This window comes from Eptesicus fuscus, chromosome 13 (assembly GCF_027574615.1).
Source record: "Eptesicus fuscus isolate TK198812 chromosome 13, DD_ASM_mEF_20220401, whole genome shotgun sequence".
NCBI classification, from domain to species: domain Eukaryota; kingdom Metazoa; phylum Chordata; class Mammalia; order Chiroptera; family Vespertilionidae; genus Eptesicus; species Eptesicus fuscus.
Genome location: NC_072485.1, coordinates 47,210,445 through 47,229,348, shown reverse-complemented (window position 1 = coordinate 47,229,348; position 18,904 = coordinate 47,210,445). Strand labels below are relative to the sequence as shown.

General features: G+C 38.8%; 1 protein-coding gene across 2 annotated transcripts in view; it reads left to right on the top strand.

Moving 5' to 3' along the window:
- Positions 1 to 18,904, top strand: part of DENND5A (DENN domain containing 5A) — a 77,648-nt gene that overhangs the window by 24,093 nt on the left and 34,651 nt on the right. For both annotated transcript variants that reach the window (XM_054725785.1, XM_054725786.1), the window contains exons 2-6: positions 4,649 to 4,720; positions 5,494 to 5,603; positions 7,056 to 7,713; positions 10,547 to 10,734; positions 17,903 to 18,220. In XM_054725785.1, the coding sequence (XP_054581760.1) occupies positions 4,649 to 4,720; positions 5,494 to 5,603; positions 7,056 to 7,713; positions 10,547 to 10,734; positions 17,903 to 18,220 (1,346 nt within the window). The remainder of the gene's footprint in view (positions 1 to 4,648; positions 4,721 to 5,493; positions 5,604 to 7,055; positions 7,714 to 10,546; positions 10,735 to 17,902; positions 18,221 to 18,904) is intronic.

Below are 18,904 nucleotides of genomic sequence, written 5' to 3'. Positions count from 1 at the left end.
ACCTCCTTTCTGGCTTTCTCTGGGATTTCCCTCCCTCACTTGCCAGCTGCAGTGGTTGCCTTATAGTTTGTATTCAGGTTCTTCAAGCTAGTAAGACTGTGGGCCTTTGTCTGAATTTTAGCCACCTCTCATGGTACAGACTGAGACCTCCTGGCCAAAAGCCCTAACAAGGGAAACCAGTGTTGTTACCTTCTTCCAAGTGTTGATCCTCCTTCCCACTTCAGAATCTGCATGCTTTTTCTTCTTCAGTACCTTTGGATAGTTGTTTCTTCAAAAAATATTTTGTCCTGAGTTCATATATATGTGCAAGAGAGTTGGTCTCATAGGAACTACTTTGCCATAACTGGAAGCAAAACCTTCATCATACTAGATAAAAATTATTCTATTGACAAAGTCAATTATTATTATTTTTTGTTCACCTAGAAAGTAGTTATTTAGTAGTACATATGTTCTATTTTAGACTTTATGTAAACCTGCCCATTTAGGTTAATCTGTAAGTGATCAAAATGTTTCCTGCCCAAATTAGAAAAAACACTTGGAGCTGTGGTTTCTAACCTTTTTGGGTCATGGGACTCTGAGACTGATGAAAATTGTGTTCTCTCCCCAGAAAAATGCACATATTAAATAAAAATATAAATGTATTTATATTTAAACAAAATTTATATTTATGCAAAATTTTGTAAATCTTCAGAGACTTTAGGCTTTGAAGCTTTTCAGCATAAGCATCCCTCCTTTAGGGTTATTCTAATCAAACGAGTACCAACAGCCTAATAGCAGTACAGATGTCAGCTTGTTTCTGGCTTGGTCAAAGCAGAACAAGTAAACAAAGAACCCATTAGAAAGTCTTTGCAAGGCATGAAAGCTTAAAAAAAAATCTGCAATGATTTATCTGAACTGTACTTTCCTGGTGGCAGATTCACGAAGATAGACAGACACCTAGTTGACTAATTTTTATCTAGCTGTTAGAAATGGGCCTTAGTTTCGATATCCAGACCTACCAATATTTGTATACTCTGTATGTGTTGGGCAAATAATCGCTTATTAGTTCTAGGATAGTAGGACAGTTGTGATTGTGATGTCATATTCCTAATATTGTTTAACTCTTTTCAACATATGTTTTTATTCATTTTTATTTTTTATTTTTTAAAAAAATATATTTTATTGATTATTCACAGAGAGGAAGGGAGAGGGACAGAGAGCAAGAAACATCCATGAGAGAGAGACATCGACCAGCTGCCTCCCGCACACCCCCCACCGGGGGACACGCCCGCAACCAATGCACATGCCCTTGACCGGAATCGAACCCGGGACCTTCCAGTCCGCAGACCAACGCTCCATCCACTGAGCCAAACCAGTCTCGGCTGTTTTTATTCATTTTTAGATAGGAAGGGAGAGGGAGAGAGAGAAACACATCATTCGACTGTCTCCAGCACGCCCCCTACTGGGATCGAGCCCACCACCCCGCGAATCGAATCTGGGACCTCTTGGTCCATGGGATGACACTCAATCCACTGAGCCACACCAGGCTGGCTTGTTTAATTTTTCAAAGGTCTAAATAATTGAGGATTAGCTTGTGATATGCATACAGGTTTCAGGAGGTAGGGCTAATGTTGGTGTCCTGAGGCATTAAGTCTCTAGTGCTTATTCTCAAAACTCAGCCCTCAGTAAAACGATGAAAAATTCAATTGTTTTTTTAAATAAAAAAAAATCTTAGTTTTGTGAATCTCTTTTGTCTATTACTTTTCTCACACTTTTTATAGGGTAGCTGTAATAAACATGCTTTGTTCTCAGGGGCTTCACAACTCTTCTTTGTACACCTCCCTTTTCCCTCTCAGTGAAATGCTATGCTCCTGTTATAGGCCCAGTCTAGTACACAGGAGATTTTTGTGTAAGGTTGGCACTCTCTGTGGTGCCTCCACTCAGAACCTGACTCTTTATCTTTAAGCCTTCTTTATTCAGCTTGTTTGAAGAAGCGGCAGGAGGTGGAGAGGTGGTGGTGAGGACAGAGGATCTAAAGACCACTTCTCCCTGTAATTCATAGCTTCCCCTTTCTCTTTGTCTACGCTCCAGTTCAGCTCATCATGTCCACCTCTGGCTTCATTTTTTTTTTTAAAATTCTCTCCTTAAGTAATCGCCCATTCTTCATTTCCATGTTCATTATGTCTTAGGAGGCACCTCATTGCCATCTTAGGAAAATATCTTTTTCTAAAGGCTTTCATATAGGGCAGTGGTAACTGCCCTGGTTCCTATATACAGCATGTCCTCAAATTACGTAGTTTCATTCGATGTCATTTCATTATAACATTGATGAAAAAATAATTGATTTTGGGCTGGGGCTACTGTCTGTGTGGAGTTGGCACATTCTCCCCATATCTGCATGGGTTTTCCCTGGATACTATGGTTTCCTCTCACATTCCAAAGATGTTCATGTCAGGTGCATTGGCTTGTGTACATTGTCTCAGTCTGAGTGGGTATGGGTGTTAGTGCTCCCAGCAATGGAATGGCATCCTGTGCAAGGTTGGGTAATGCTTTGCTCTGTCACATGGCCACCTGCAACCCTGAACGGGAATAAGTGGGTTGGGAAATAATGATCTTACTTGTTTGTATTAATCTTTCATATATATACACACACACACATATATATGCACACATATATACCTATATACAGTATATTTCACATTTCATTGTTTAATATTAGAAGTGTTTTGGGTCTTTATTTAGAAGTTTAGAGATGTTTTTGTGACCAGAAATATGCAAAAGGAGCTTAATTCTAGTTTATATCAATTATCCTATTGTAAAATTAGTTTCATTATATGTCTTTTTGCTTAAAGTTGCAGTTTCCAAGAACCTATTGATGACGTTAAGTGAGGACTTACTGTAGGTTCATATATTTTGTGGTTTTTGCTGAGGGGATTTTCTAGTCTAATAAGGAAGAAATGAGCAAACTGACAATTAAAAGTGAAGAAGCTTAGCAGGAAGAAATCCTTATCTTCTCTCAGAACTGAGTACAGTTTAAAAATACATTCTGAGAATCTCAGACTGTAGACAAGATCATTATGTCGTCTGCTTGCTGTTTAATTACTTTGTACTGTAAGAGCAGACTTGGAATGGGTGGACTCTTTGCAGGTGTCACTGAAAGCTCCGAGACAAGCTCTACAGTGTTGTAGGGCTTTATTGCTACTGCTGGCACCAGCTGCCTGCTGCTGATTTTGTCAGTGTTCTTTAGTGAAGATTACCAAATGTAATTTAAGAAATGAAACTTGTTGGAAAAGAATTTCAGAAAAATCAGTTTGGAAGAAGGGATCAGGAAATGGGAGGAATTGAAATTATGGTACTTGGCTTTACTAACAGAAAGTTGAAAAATTGTCAGAAGTTGAAAATTATGAATAAGTGGGCTTACAATGATGATGGACAAAACCTGAGAGAATGGAAGTGAAGGTTTTTGTTTTAAAAGCAGTAACATTATTAGTTTCTGGAACAGGTGCCTTAGAATTATTATAAAATATTCTTTAAAAAATGTTTTTAGAGAGAAGAAGGGAGGGGGAGGGAGAGAAAGATAGAAGAGAAGAGAAAAGAGAAGAGAAGAGAAGAGAAGAGAAGAGAGAGAAACATCAATCGGTTACCTCCCACACTCACCTCGACTGGGTATTGAACCTGAAACCCTTTTGGTGCATGGAATGACACTCAACCAACTGAGCCACATTGGCCAGGGCCAAATATACTTTTAAAGAAATTTTTTCAACGTCTCTGGGATGATTTAGAGTGAAGGACTGTCTGACTTTAGGTCACCCCAATTCAGTATTGGTGAAGAATGCATCTCTCTTAGTAATCACCAGCCCCTTTGGGTGTCAAACCTACTTATAACTATACTTGGAACACAATTTATTATATCAACTAGAGCATGCGAACTGGATTCTGTACAAGTTTGTCTGAATAGTTAGACCAAATAAACTGAAGATTTGGAGCCTCCCTGATAATAACCTCCCTGTGAAATGGTTATTGGTGTCTGTTCTTTTCCCTACATATATTTGATAGCAAGGTCCTTAAGGATAGTTGCTCATCTGGATTATCTTTATCCCCCACAGTACTTAAGGCCCTTGTATAGCATAAATAAAATGATATAGAATTCAATTGCTCAATAAACAGATACAGAATTCAATTGAATTATCCTTGATCATATTTCCTACATATTTTTCTATGACTCCTAATAAACTCCTAATAAATTTATTTGTTTGACATATTTAGCCACATTTAATTTGTTCCCTACTCCATAACCCCTAAGGAAAAGCAATATTTGGGGTAGCATACTTTGGATAAATCACTAGTGCCTTTTAGTACTTTGATACCAGTTGAGTTCTTCATCCCATTATACTATACTGTAATGTTTTTCAAATTGAATTGTAACCATTAGTAGGTCAGCAATTAGCATATTTAGTTTTAATGATATAGAGCAGAAATTATGAGAGGTAATGGCATAGTAAGGGTAAGTATTATTTTGTGAAATTTTTGTTTTAGGTAAATTTAGATATATATCATGTATGTGTTTATTGCTTCATGATGAAAAATTTATTTCATACTGGAGTCATGGTCAAAAAGTTTGAATCACACTACTTTATTGTAATACTCTGTTATTTCATTTGTCATATAGCATTATGCCAGTTCATACAGGCTTCTAAAGCCAGGGACGGTGCCAGCCCTTTCATTTCCAGTACAACTGAAGGTAAAAACAAAACAAAATTGAGACTACCCAAAGCTTTCTGGTGCCTCTTACATATGTCTCTCTGGTGGCATTTTGTACCCTTTGACCTTCTAACTTTCTTGTGCCTATTTGACTAGTAGATTTTTCACATTTGTGTCCCTCTAGGTGGTGGGTTCTTTGGTTCTTCCTCTTTTCACTTAATGCACTGTTTTCAATATGCTGTAATGTTTTTAGGAGGAAGATAGGGGAAACAAAGGAGAATTTCAGAAATTTCGAATGATTTTGAATTGATAAAATAGCTTGTTAGATTTACCTTGAAGTCTGCTTTCTTGCTGTTCTTGAATCTTTAAGCTCCTTTGTATTTTTTAAGAGATCATAGAAATGCATATTTCATTCTGAACTTAAAACCATTTATGCTTCAATGCTGTTATTAGTTGACTTTAAGCAAACTAAATATGGCATTCAGAAAAAAAGAGATGGATATAATCCTTTATCATTCCTTGTGCTTTCTCCCCTCTCTCCCAAGAAAATTAACTGTTGGGTTTGTAGTAATTATTTTCATTTTAATGAAAATGAATGATAGCTAGTGGTGTCCAATATTAACCATGCTAAACTTTCAGCACCTTTTCTTACCTAATAACTTTAATACCTTTCCTATTCTTAGATGGCTGGCATTTCTGTACTTGCTTTGCCTTTATTTCTGTACATTGCTGGACTACCAAGCTCAGACATTCATAACCCTGTGATTGCAAGGGACTTTGTGGAGATGATTTACTTCTTTCTTTTTCTTGTAGGAGAAAATTTTGAGCAGACACCATTAAGACGAACATTCAAATCTAAGGTCCTTGCACGATATCCTGAGAATGTAGAATGGAATCCCTTTGACCAAGATGCAGTGGGAATGGTTAGTATTTGTTAACTACAAATATGAGAATTTACAAGAGTAAATTTTAAAAAAGGGATTGTATATATATTGCTCATGATTCTGCATTTTGATCAGTAAATCAGATATTCAGAATACGTTTATCAAAATACTAAAAGTCACAGTGTGTTTCTGTTGTGTCAGACAAATATATAGTAATGGGTCAGCAAACTTTTTGTGTGTGGTACTGAACTATTGGTTGCTTATAGCATTGAGATTACATAAGAGTGAGGTTTAAAAGCAATCTCAATCTATGTTATACATGTCTGAGTTATATGACAGAAATGACTTTTTGTTTCATCATAATTTTAAATAGGACGTGTATAAAAACACTGCTGTTACTTTTTTTTTTTTTAAATATATTTTATTGATTTTTTACAGAGAGAAAGGGAGAGGGATAGAGAGTTAGAAACATCGATGAGAGAGATACATCGACCAGCTGCCTCCTGCACATCCCCCACTGGGGACGTGCCCGCAACCAATGTACATGCCCTTGACCGGAATCGAACCTGGGACCTTTCAGTCCGCAGACTGACGCTCTATCCACTGAGCCAAACCGGTTTCGGCACTGCTGTTACTTTTAACAGTCTTGGAGAGCCTCGAGTTTTTTAATGCCTAGTCCAGTGCTTATTTCATGTTATATTCTAAAAACACCTAGGCTTTGGGAAGTCAGGGTCAAGGCTAATGGATATAACATAATGTAGGTCCTTATATTTGTTAATCCAGGCTGCTGGTAGTTCGTTTGTATAGCCAGGTTTGTGTAAAATGAAAATGGGGACTGATTGATTCAGGTCAATTTGATTAGCTTTCCAAGTTTCTTTATATAATCCATATGAGTTAAAGTGAAAAAAGTACATCTTTATCCTGATTATGTCATCTCCTTGCTTTGTATGAAATGAACACCCTTTTTTCTATGCATAGAAAGAAGGTTTTATTGATGACAAAATTGTGAGCTGATAGAGTCTAAAACTTTATTTTATTTTTAGATACAAAGTTGTATCTATCTGATTTTTAGATATATTTCTAGCATCATCTCTCAGTACGTACTATATAATGCTGCTTTCTTTTTCCTCCTTTTCTTTGTGCATTTTTTTCTGTCCCTCAAATACCCTTCTTTTCCTTGTCTACCTGATGAATTCTAATATAACCTTGTCTATGAAGCCTTTTCTGATGTTCCTAGACTGAGTTGTCTGTTCTTTCTTCCCTTAGCACTTTGTATATACTTCTCTATAGCCCTGATAACTGCATTATCATTTTATTTACTTGTGTATCTGTTTAGAATGGGAGACCTTTAGGACAGATATTTAGCTGTGTTGATCTTGATATCCCAAACACCAGGAAGTGGATGCTCTATAAGTAAAGAAATAATGGTGGGTATTCTGAAAGAGGGTCAGCAGTGAGTATTCTCACCACTTGTTTCCTTGTCTTTTGCAGCTGTGCATGCCCAAAGGGCTAGCATTCAAGACCCAGGCTGATCCCAGAGAGCCACAGTTCCATGCCTTTATTATCACAAGGGAGGATGGCTCTCGGACATTTGGGTTTGCCCTCACATTTTATGAGGAGGTGACTAGCAAGCAGATCTGCAGTGCAATGCAGACACTCTACCACATGCATAATGCTGAGTATGATGTCATACATGCTCACCCTGCTGATGGTCGAGACCACAGTGACATGGAGGATGGTGAAGGCACTCCTGGGACCAAGCTGCAGCGCTTCAACTCCTACGACATTAGCCGGGACACGTTGTATGTCTCTAAGTGCATCTGCCTCATCACGCCCATGTCCTTCATGAAAGCATGTCGGAGTGTTCTGGAACAACTTCACCAGGCAGTCACTTCACCTCAGCCCCCTCCACTGCCCCTTGAGAGCTACATATACAACGTACTCTACGAAGTGCCACTCCCACCTCCCGGCCGGTCCTTGAAGTTTTCTGGGGTCTATGGGCCAATAATCTGCCAGAGACCAAGTACCAATGAGCTTCCCCTATTCGACTTTCCTGTCAAAGAGGTCTTTGAACTGCTTGGGGTAGAGAATGTGTTTCAGCTTTTTACTTGTGCTCTTCTGGAGTTTCAGATTCTGCTCTACTCACAGCGTAAGTCAATGCTTACTAGAGCTCTCTTCTTGCATAGGGCCTCCCTTTCCATGTCAGATACAGTGGGGCTGACTGTAAAGGTCAAGGGTTGTTAAAATTTGAGCAAAACTCAGATCTTTTTCAGGTATGTGGTAGATGGCAAACCAATGGACCATGAGAGGGATACCAGTTCTTTTTGTTGTTATTAATCCTCACCGAGGATATTTTTCCCATTGATTTTTTAGAGAGTGGACTGGAGGGAGGGCAGGAGAGAGAAAAAGAGAGAGGCAGGGAGAAAGAGAAATGGATGTGGGAGAGAGACATTGATTGGTTGCCTCCTGCTCTGGCCCTGACTAGGGACGGGGATCGAACCTGCAACCCAGGTATGTGCCCTTGACAGGGAATTGAAGCCATGACCCTTTGTGTGTGGGCTGATGCTCTAACCACTGAACAGCAATGGTGAGGGTGCCAGATATCTTTTTTTTTAATTGAAATTCTTTATTGTTTAAAGTATTACATATGTCTCCTCCCCCCACGCCCCCATTGACCTCTCCCCGGCCACTCCCATTCCCCCAGCAGATACAGTTTTTAAAAAATGGAGCAAGAACTTAAGAACATTGCAAAAGAACCAGAATGGAGGCTACCTGTAGATTGTTGCAGTTTTCCCTAGTTTGCACTTTATTGCCTCATGATACTCCTAATTCACTTATAGTATTTTAGCGACTTTGCATTACTGAATCTTTTTAAAGCATTTATTTTTGTTTTCACAGAAACTGTTCTTTCTTTTGCCCTTATATTTCACCACTTGTTTACATACTATTTGGTTAAATTATATAATCCAGTTATAGGTTCAACTAACAAAAACAAATTGTTGACATTAGTTCTTTATTGCAAAAATAATGTATGCTCAAGGCATATACTCAAAACATTTTTAAAGGTAGTAAGATGAAATCTTCCCTCTTTCTTTCCTGTGGTTACCACAGTTAATTTTTTGTGTGTATTCCTAATGAAAATTATAGTTTTAAAAAACAAATAATATGTGGACAAACAATGGAGAGAAAGTTGTAAGTTTTCCTTTTTTTGATCTAGAGTTCTACCCCTGTGATCTCTTAATTATTTTAATGCCCTCCTCCCAAATATTTTTAAACAATGCACTATTTTTATGTAAACATTGAGTACACACATGTGTTAATTTTAAAATTAAATTTATTGGGGTGACATTGGCTAATAGGGTCAGATAGGTTTCAAGTGTACATTACTATGATACATAATCTGTGTATTGCATTGTGTACCCACCACCCATAGTCAAATCATCTTCCTTGACGCACTTTTCTGTAGTGTAATAAAAATGTTAGAGACTATGGCCCTGGCTGGTATGTTCAGTGGTTAGAGTGCTGGCCTGTGAACTGAAGGGTCCTGGGTTTTGATCCCTAGCCTGATTGGGATGTATGCAGGAGGCAACCAATCAATGTGTCTTTCTCACATTGATGTTTCTCTCTCTCCCCCTTCCTCCCTTCCTCTCTTTCTCAATGAAGAAAATATTCTTGGGTGAGGATTAACAACAACAACAAAATGTTACAAACGATGAATAAATGCTATTTATTTTGCATTACTAGTTAAAAAAATAACAAAATGATTTCTAGGTCTTGTTCTTCTTTCCTTAGCCATGAGCAGGGTGATAACTTTCAAAGCATTCGTAAGCAGAGGTAGGATTCTTTGTTAAACTTCTACCTAGTTTGATACATACCAGTTTCTGTTCCTACTCAGTCTTCCTCATTTTCTGGAAAGCTTCTTGTTACTTATAACTTCTTTATGAACCAAGCTGTGATTTTAAATGGTGGGTGGGTTTTCAGTACATGAAACCACTAACCCTATGGAAGCTCACTTGAAGCTAGCCATTCCTGAAGGATGATTTTAAAATGTATGTTTCTTTGTTGTCCCTTTTTGCCTGAAAAAGGGACATACCATTTGTGAATAGTAATTTTTAAAAATATATCTTCATTGATTTCAGAGAGGAAGGGAGAGGGAAAGAGAGATAAAAACATCAGTGTTGAGAGAGAATCATTGATCGGCTGTCTCCTGCACACCCCCCACTGGGGATCGAGCCTGCAACCCGGGGTTATGCCCTTGGCCAGAATTGAACCCAGGATCCCTCAGTCTGCAGGCCGACGCTCTATCCACCGAGCCAAACTGGCCAGGGCTGAATAGTGATTTTTTTTTAGTTTCAATTTTAACTGGTCCGTTTTATTGGCTTTGCCACTGTATTTATTATTCATTAAAAAATAATAAAACTAGAAATTGCATTCTGAAGAAGAGCTAAGCTTTGAGCACAAGCCTTCCCCTCCACTCTGTCTTTGACCTAAAACAAGAGTTTTGAGTCATCAAAGTCAAGTCTTGTGTGTCTTTCAAGTTCTAGGGAAGTGTTAAAATAACCCATTTGTGCTGTTCTCATTCAGGAAGCGTTGTAGCTTCTTATAGAATGCAGACATATCTGAGTGGTAAAGAGCCTGTTTGGGCTTCCGTGCTGAATAAACGGAGACCCAGACTACTGTTCTTTTCATTTCACTTCCACTTAAGAGAATCTACTTAACATTCTGGTTTAGCAAGGTGTTATGATTTCTATAATATTTTCACATTAAATTTTATTATAAGCAGGGACCTGTATGTAGGAGGATATAGTTCAACTTGTGATCTGTTAAGGTCTCTGACACCCACTAGGGAATCACACGCATACCCTTGCTGAAGTTTATTCTGATCCTTTCTAAATGTGAAATTGTAATTTTAACTTAATATTTGATAAGGAAGTGCCTCGTTTTTGACTGTTTGGTTTGTGTGTGTTTTTGTTTTGGTCTAGATTACCAGAGACTGATGACTGTGGCGGAGACAATTACAGCTCTCATGTTTCCTTTCCAGTGGCAGCATGTCTATGTCCCTATTCTCCCGGCTTCTCTCCTACATTTCTTAGATGCTCCTGTTCCATACCTGATGGGCTTGCATTCCAATGGCCTGGATGACCGGTCAAAGCTGGAGCTGCCTCAAGAGGTGAGAGAAATGTGGAGCTTGGTCCCCTGGCCTAATCTAGGATTGGGAGAGAAGGGCTTTGGGGTATACCTACTGTTTATTTTATTTTGGGGAACATTAATAATTTTCCAGGAAAAAAGTAAAAAACAATGAACATTTAGCTCAGTTTATATCATTCCAGAAACACTGGTCATTTTTATCACATGACATATCTCTGTGTTTATACAGTTGTGAATTGCCTTTTTCATACAGGTTTTCAAACACAGTACTTCACACACTTTTAAAGATATTTATTAGAAACTCTTTTTATTATATAAAACTTTAAACATATACAAAAGAGTGGCATAAGGAATCGTATGTTCTCAGTGCCCAGAGCTTCAATAGTTATACATTATATTTTATTTCTATACCTTCTGCCCCCTTTATTTTAAGGAAATCCACAAAATAGAATTTTATATCTACTCTAGTAATCAGCTGTATATTAATAAATCATTGGGTGTTTTTTTTACAGGCCACCGTTGATCTGTAAAAGTTGACTTGATCATTGTGATTCTTGTGGTACAGAGTCAGCTTCATAAACTTTCCTTGTTCAGTATAGGAAGGCCTTGAGAGAATGCTTCTCTTGCTGTGAGGGTGGCCTGCTCTTCTTTCCTATTTTAAATACCAAAAGAATTGATTAAAATAGTATTTACATGTTTATTTTCTAGTTCATTCTAAATAGATTTAAAGCATGCTTTTAAATAACATTGTTTTACTTTTTATTTTCCTACAATTACCAATAGAGCTGGTATACCTTTTTAGGTCATTTTGTGACTGTTATGAAACTAGATGGGAAAACAGCTTTCCTTCTCTGACTTTTTTTTTAATATGCTTTTACTGATTTTTAGAGAGAGAGGTAGGGAGAGGGATAGAGAGATAGAAACATCAATGAGAAAAACATCAACATCGATTGGCTGCCTCTTCCCCCCTACTGGGGATCAACCCAAACATGTGCCCTGACTAGGAATCTAAAGGGTGACCTCTTAGTTCCTGGGTCGACACTCAACCGATGAGCCACACCGGCTGGGCCCTACTCTGATTTTCTTAGACATTAGAAAGGTCTGGGAAGACGACTTTGGAACATGACTTTCTCTCCTCCATCAGAATTCTTTTGGGGAGGAAATTTTGGGGGTGTAACTGAAGAATATGAGTAAGGGTACCTCCTGTTTCTGAGTGGCATTCAGGTTATTAGGCATATCTGGACAGCATGCTTGATGAAATAGCTGATTCAGATCACATTTATAATATTTAAATTATAGTCAAATGAATCTCTGTACTCTTTTATTTCTCTCCTTTGGTTTTAGAATTAAAATGTCTTCTTGTAGCTTTTTTTATTTCTACCTCTTTTGCTCCTTTGATTCTGTAGAGCTTTGTGCTATTTTGGATGGGACAAGATTAATAAAGGAAGAAAATATCTAAATGATGGAGAAAACTATTGAATTGGAGTATTGGGTTTTTATATGTATTTGTCTACTGATAAATATAGGGTGTTCCAAAAAAATGTATATACACACTTTGAATAATTATAAAGGCAGTGTTTATTAAAATACATTTCATTTTCAAAATTAAGCTATCAGCTGTGAAAATGTGTATATATTTTTTAGGGACACTGTGTATACATAAAGAGTAGATACCAAAGATTGGAGAACAGGGATTTTTTGTTTGTTTGTTCTAAACAAATGCATATTTAATATTGACATCTCTTCCTAGTAAACTTAATTATAATTTTGTAAAGTCAAAATAAAAATAACAAAAAATGGTTGAAACTGTAAAGCCAAAAAGGCATGCTACATGCATAATCTAATAGGTCACTAGGCAACAAGCCAGATTTGTCAGTTTTATTTTAATCTTTGGCATTAGCTTGCTGTATACTTAGGGCAAATTCTGTTCCCTCTAGGATCACTCAGCATCATTTTTTTTGTTTTTAATGGACTGTTTTACTAGTATTTATTTTTTGTTTTATTTTGTGTTAATCCTTATCTGAGAGTATTTTTCCATTGATTTTTAGAAAGAGTGGAAGGGCATGGGAGAGACAGAGAGAGAAACATTGATGTGAGAGAGACACATTGCCTGGTTGCCTCCCGCACACACCCTGACCATCGGGCTGGGGATCTAGCATGCAACCGAAGTACGTGCCCTTAACTGGAATCAAACCTGGGACCCTTCAGTCCATGGCCTAACTCTCTATGCACTAAGCCAAACCGGCTAAGGCTCAGCATCATTTTTTGTGTGTTTCATATATATGTTTGTATGAAGATGCTGCAAGGACATTAGCAGTTTTCTTAGCAGGCTTGTTTGAGAAACCTGAGAGTTCACGCTGTTCTGGGTATTGGGGCTTTAACTTTTGCAGTTTTCCACATCATTGCTGCATCCTTTGATTCTCCCTGTGGTCTATTTGGGAAGGAGTGGTGACACTGGGACTATAGAATACCTGTCTATACTTAATAAGCAATTATAGGGTTTCAGGGGGCAGTTTCATAACTGGATATTTTATACATTGATTTTTAGCAGATGTCCTCTGGGATATCTGTGTATTACCCATGGGTACACATAATGAGTGATAGTATTGCTGAAAGACAACTTTGGGATGTCTCATAAATGGTACATCCTATATGATAAAAGCCTAATATGCTAAGTGTCCATCCAGTCGTCTGGTCAGCCGCTCAACCAATCAAAGTGTGATATGCTAATGATATGCTAAGGCCACTCAACTGCTCGCTATGACATGCACTGACCACCAGGGGGCAGACAGTTGACTGGTTGACCAATTGCTATGACATGCACTGACCACCAGGGAGCAGATGCTCTGACCCGTAGGTTAGCTTGCTGCTGGGGTCTGGCTGATCAGGACTGAGCAAGATGGGCCGGACATGCCCTGGAGCCCTCCTGCAGCCCCTCCCCATCTGGCCAACCTCCCATGTCCCTCCCCGGCCCTGATCGTGCACTGGTGGGGTCCCTCCGCCTGGCTTGCACCTTCTTGCAATCCAGGACCCTCGAGGGATGTTGGAGAGCCAGTTTTGGCCCGATCCTGCAGGCCAGGCTGAGGGACCCCACTGGTGCACGAGTTCATGCACTGGGCCTCTAGTATATAGTAAAAAATTCTAACAATGCACAAAAGCATAAAGAATAAAGTGAAAATTACTTCAAATTTTACCACCCAGAGATAACTGCTTTCAACATTTTGGTGGGCATCTGGTGGTATGTTTATGCTGCTAGAAGGAAGCTTTGAGGCAGTACTAGGGAAATTCACCTGGGCCTGTGCAAAAGGGCATTATCGGGGTACTGGGGTAGGGCAAGCTTGATCTGTAAAAGGGACTTTATCACAAGGGTGGGGAATGTCCGGCCCTCAGGCCAAACAAGGCCCAAGAAATCATTTGGTCTGGCCTTGCCAAGGCATTAAGGATGAGTTATTTAAATGTTTGACAAAATATAATAGGCTAATTTTTAAGTTGATAATTTTGGCCTGTGAATGGTGTTATAAATATCCAAATGGCCCTTGGCAGAAAAAAGGTTCCCCACCCCTGATCTAGAGCGATGTAGAGTGTACATTCCCTGACCCTCCTCTATGTCAGAATTCATCAGTTGCTGCTCCATCTTTGAGCATCAAAAGTCTCAAAAGCCCTTTGTTTCTTTTTACACCAACACATGATCTCAGCTGGCCCTTAGCAAGTGAGAGTGCTGGGCTCCTTTGTGAAGCATCCTTTGTCCTATCCTTCTCTTCTGGGTTTCATTGTCTGAGTTCAGGAAGGAGACAATTCATCCACAACTATGTCAGGAGAGGCACGCAGAAGTATGAGTAAAGAAGGGGGTGCTACTTCTTTCTATCTTGTGCCCTTCTTTCTCTCCTACTTTCCCTCATCTTTTTCAGGATACTCTTACAGTGTCTTTTCCCAGTAATTTGTGGATTGGGCTTCCCTTCCAATAGTGAATAACATGGAGAGAGACGAGGAGGTCAGGCTGGCTGTGATTTGGCGTTAGGAACTTAGGGCTGGGAAAGGGCATTGTGATCTCCTGCAGGAAGAGATTTGGGAGAGATTTTGGGATTTGGGGGATCCATGTGGTTACAACCTCAGAGCCGTTAAGTCTTCACATGGCCTTTCCCAAGAAGGCAGGAGGTTAATTGAGGAAAACTGATCACTTGGATTTAGTGCCTCTTCCAGAATACTTTGGTCTGCCAGTCTGTTTTGCAGTTCTCCTCGTCTCAGCTGAGGAAAGGGGTGAATGAGAATTTGAGGCACACTTTTGTCGTCAGAGCCCTATCTGTGCTGGCAGGAAATAGCATGAGGCTCTTCTATGAGCCTAGCAATTGAATGGCCTCCTTTTTTACTTTGCTTTCTTATCTTTACCTCCTTTAAGCCAACTCTGCAAAGAATGGCTAAGTGGAATCTACTCATAGGCACCTATCTTCCTCTAGCCCATCTGTGAAGTGTGCCTGAGTGGCTTCCTCTCCTCTAGCCACCTCTGATCAGGATTGTAACTTCAATATGTGGATATAGCATTTGGAGTTAATAAAATTCTTTACAGACATTCTATATTTGACTCACAGCATTGGGAGAAAAGCCAACCAAGCATTGTTGAGCGGATGCAGTTATTTTTAGCTACCTCTGTGTTTCCTATTCCACAAACTGCTTTTTTTCTTCTAAAGAGGAGAACCCATGGGGTAAATGCATTGTGTCTCTGGTGGGTCACAGTGCTTTCTTCTGTTAGCTGTATGGACAGGGCTAAGGAAGCAGGCAGGTGGTCTTCATGACTAGATAATTTAATTCCGACTTTACTATCTTTTTAAATTATTTGATCTGAAAGCATTTATAATTTTAAAGTCTTAATGGAATAAACAAAAATAGCCTATTTTTAGATCTTAAACATTATTGGCCCTTTAACTTAGACAGGGCTTAAAGTTGTTATTTTGTGAGGAACTCTAGAAGGCTAAATTTAAAGTGATTCTTCTCCTAATCTTTGAATCATGGATATAGGAAAGTTCTCTTTTTTTATTTATTTTATTTTATTTTATTTTATTTTTTTTTGAAAGTTCTCTTTTTTTAGTTATAGATTGGTAGGCAGAATAATTTATACATTGAGCAAATGTTTATTGAATGAATGCATGCACAGACATGTTAAAACATTCAGTTTTAATAGGTTGAGAGTTTGTGAAATAGTTATATTAAGCTGGACTTATGTTACCCTCCTGCCTTTCTTTTAGAATGCAAGACTTAATAGGTACAGGGATAAACAAAAAGATCAATGGACCATCACTTTGTTATACAATTGAGGTACCATGCCAAAGGAGGGACTGCTTCATATCGGAACTGGAAAAATTGCTTGTTCAAAGAGGAAAATAGTAGAAAAGGATCCTTACACCATAACAAAATAAACTTGAGATGGATTAAGAAGTTAAATGTCAAAAGCAAAACTCTAATTCTGGAAGAAAATATTAATAAATACCTTTCTGACATCTGGGTAGGGACTTCTTAAACAGGATACAGAAAACACAAAATAAAAGATGAATAAATTTGATTTTATAAATTAAGAAAAGTGAAAAGATAACTATGACAAGATATGTGTAACACATACAACCTACCAAGTATTAGCATCAGCAGATAATAAAGAACTTCTACAAATCAGTAACAATGATGATAAGTAACCCAATAGAAAAGCGGGTTAAAAACATGAAAGGTATTGCATAAAACATACACATTTTAAAATTTCACTAGTGATCAGAAGTGTAAATTAAATTCACTCATTTCAGTGGCAAAATTAAGCAAATCTGATGATACCAACATTAGCATCTTTTATTATGGAATTTTCCTATTTAGTAGTACTGTATATATACACATCTATTTATTGAAATTTTATATTTTACATTAACAATGTTAATTAACATTTGTTGTATTCTATAGGCCTGGCACTGTGCTAAGTCTTTGACATTGTTTTATAATCCTCAAAACAAACCTGTGATATAGGTAATATTCCTGTTATATGAATGAAAGAGACAAATTTTTAAACAGCAGTACAGTTCAATGAAGGAAATGACACCTATCTTGGCTAGAACAGGTTCATGGACATAAGATAAATATAAAATAATAGGCATTTCTGATTTACAATTGCAAGACAATTCCATTAGGGACAGGAACTATAAAATATTCCTTAACTTTCAGTTAAGTCAAACAAGAAATATATAAGACCAGTAAGGGGAAGAGTGGATGGTTAAGAGCTTGAGGGTATGACTGAAGTCAGGGTAAGCGGAGTTCAAATCCCAGCTCTACCACTTACCAGCTGTGTGACTTGGGACAAATTTATCTCTCTGTGCCAGTTTTGTCTGTAAAATAAGAATAGATAGATATTGCCAAATTGTTCTTTGCTAGTCTAGATTACCAACCTCACCAGCAGTGTATGAGAGTCTCTCTATCCAGAAGCAATCTTAAAGCCAGAAGGAAGCACAGAAAACATCATGAACAGCCACTAAATCTTGCAAATCAGAAAGAGGTAATGGTCCCCTCAGGGTCATATGGAGAGATAGTGACAGAGTCAAGTCTGAAACCTAGACTTTCTGACTTATTCCTGGTGTTCTTTTTACTACTGTAAGAATTCATGAATCAAACATTTTATGAGCATTATTTGTGAGACTTTTGTGCTAGATGCTAAATACTTATGTTTAGCATAATAATCCTTACCACTCTGAGGAAGCAGAATCAGAGAGGTTAAGTAACTTTCTCAAGATCATACACCTAGGAAGTGGCAGGGTAAGATTGGAACCTAGGTCTATTTTCTTCCTGAGCCCCATCTTCTTTTTAAAAAAAATCCTTATTGAGGATATGTGTTACTGATTTTTAAAGAGAAGGGGAAGGAGAGAGGGAGAGGGAGAGAGAGAGAAAGAGAAACATTGATTGGTTGCCTCCCATACACAGGCCCACCAGGGATTGAACCCGCAACTTAGGTATGTGCTCTGACTGGGAATCGAATCCATCACTTTTGGTGTATGGGACGATGCTCCAACCAACTGAGTCACACCAGCTAGGGCAAGCCCCATCTTCTTTACACTGGACTTCATATGTGCCCATTTCAGATGTTTTCTCTTTTCTATTTGTTCATTATCCTTTCTAAAACTTTCTGAATGTTCGGTTCACACTCCTCATCCTTTTTTGACTGCCAGGCTAACCTCTGCTTTGTGGATATTGACAACCACTTCATTGAGCTGCCGGAGGACTTGCCTCAGTTTCCCAACAAATTGGAGTTTGTCCAGGAAGTCTCTGAGATTCTCATGGCATTTGGCATTCCCCCTGAAGGGAACCTTCATTGCAGTGAGAGTGCCTCCAAGCTGAAGAGGCTCCGGGCCTCTGAGCTTGTCTCTGACAAGAGGAATGGGAACATCGCAGGCTCCCCTTTGCATTCCTATGAGCTCCTCAAGGAGAATGAAACTATCGCCCGGCTGCAAGCCTTGGTCAAGAGGACTGGGGTGAGCCTGGAAAAGGTAAGATGCTGTGTATGAATCTGTGACAGGTTTGGTCTGTGCTAGGCTTCTGTCCTGGTAAATAAGTTGTGGGGTGAGAAAGCACTCAGTTCAGGAAAAGGCGTATTTGTCAGCGGTGAAAGAATGCTCTGGTTTGGGAGACTGGATTCAGCTTTGGAAAACATTATCCTCGTAAATGCTACTGGAATCTAAATCTTGGATTAAGTCTGGGTGCTTTCTCACTTGGGCATCAAGGAGAGTCTGCTCTCATCCTATGTGAACACAGCAGCAGAGCGACTCAGAGGGATGATATTGGTAATCTTGGTGTTCAGACCTCTTTCTCAGCAGCCTAAAGCATACAGAGCAGGTATTTTTAACTAACTTTTTTTTGTTTTGTTAATCCTCACCTGAGGATATTTTTCAATTGATTTTTTAGAGAGAGTGAAAGGCAGGGGGAGAGACAGAGAGAAACATCAATGTGAGAGAGTCACATTGATTAGTCGCCTCCTGCACGCGCCCCAACCAGAGCCAGGGATTGAGCCTGCAATTGAGGTACATGCCCTTGGCTGGAATTGAACCCAGGACCCTTCAGTCCGCGGGCTGATGCTCTGTCCACTGAGCCAAACTGGCAAGGGCTTATCTCTCTTTGCACTCAAGGAACCGAGTAGAGCCTGAGTGCTTGGCCTAACATTAGCCTCGTAAGTG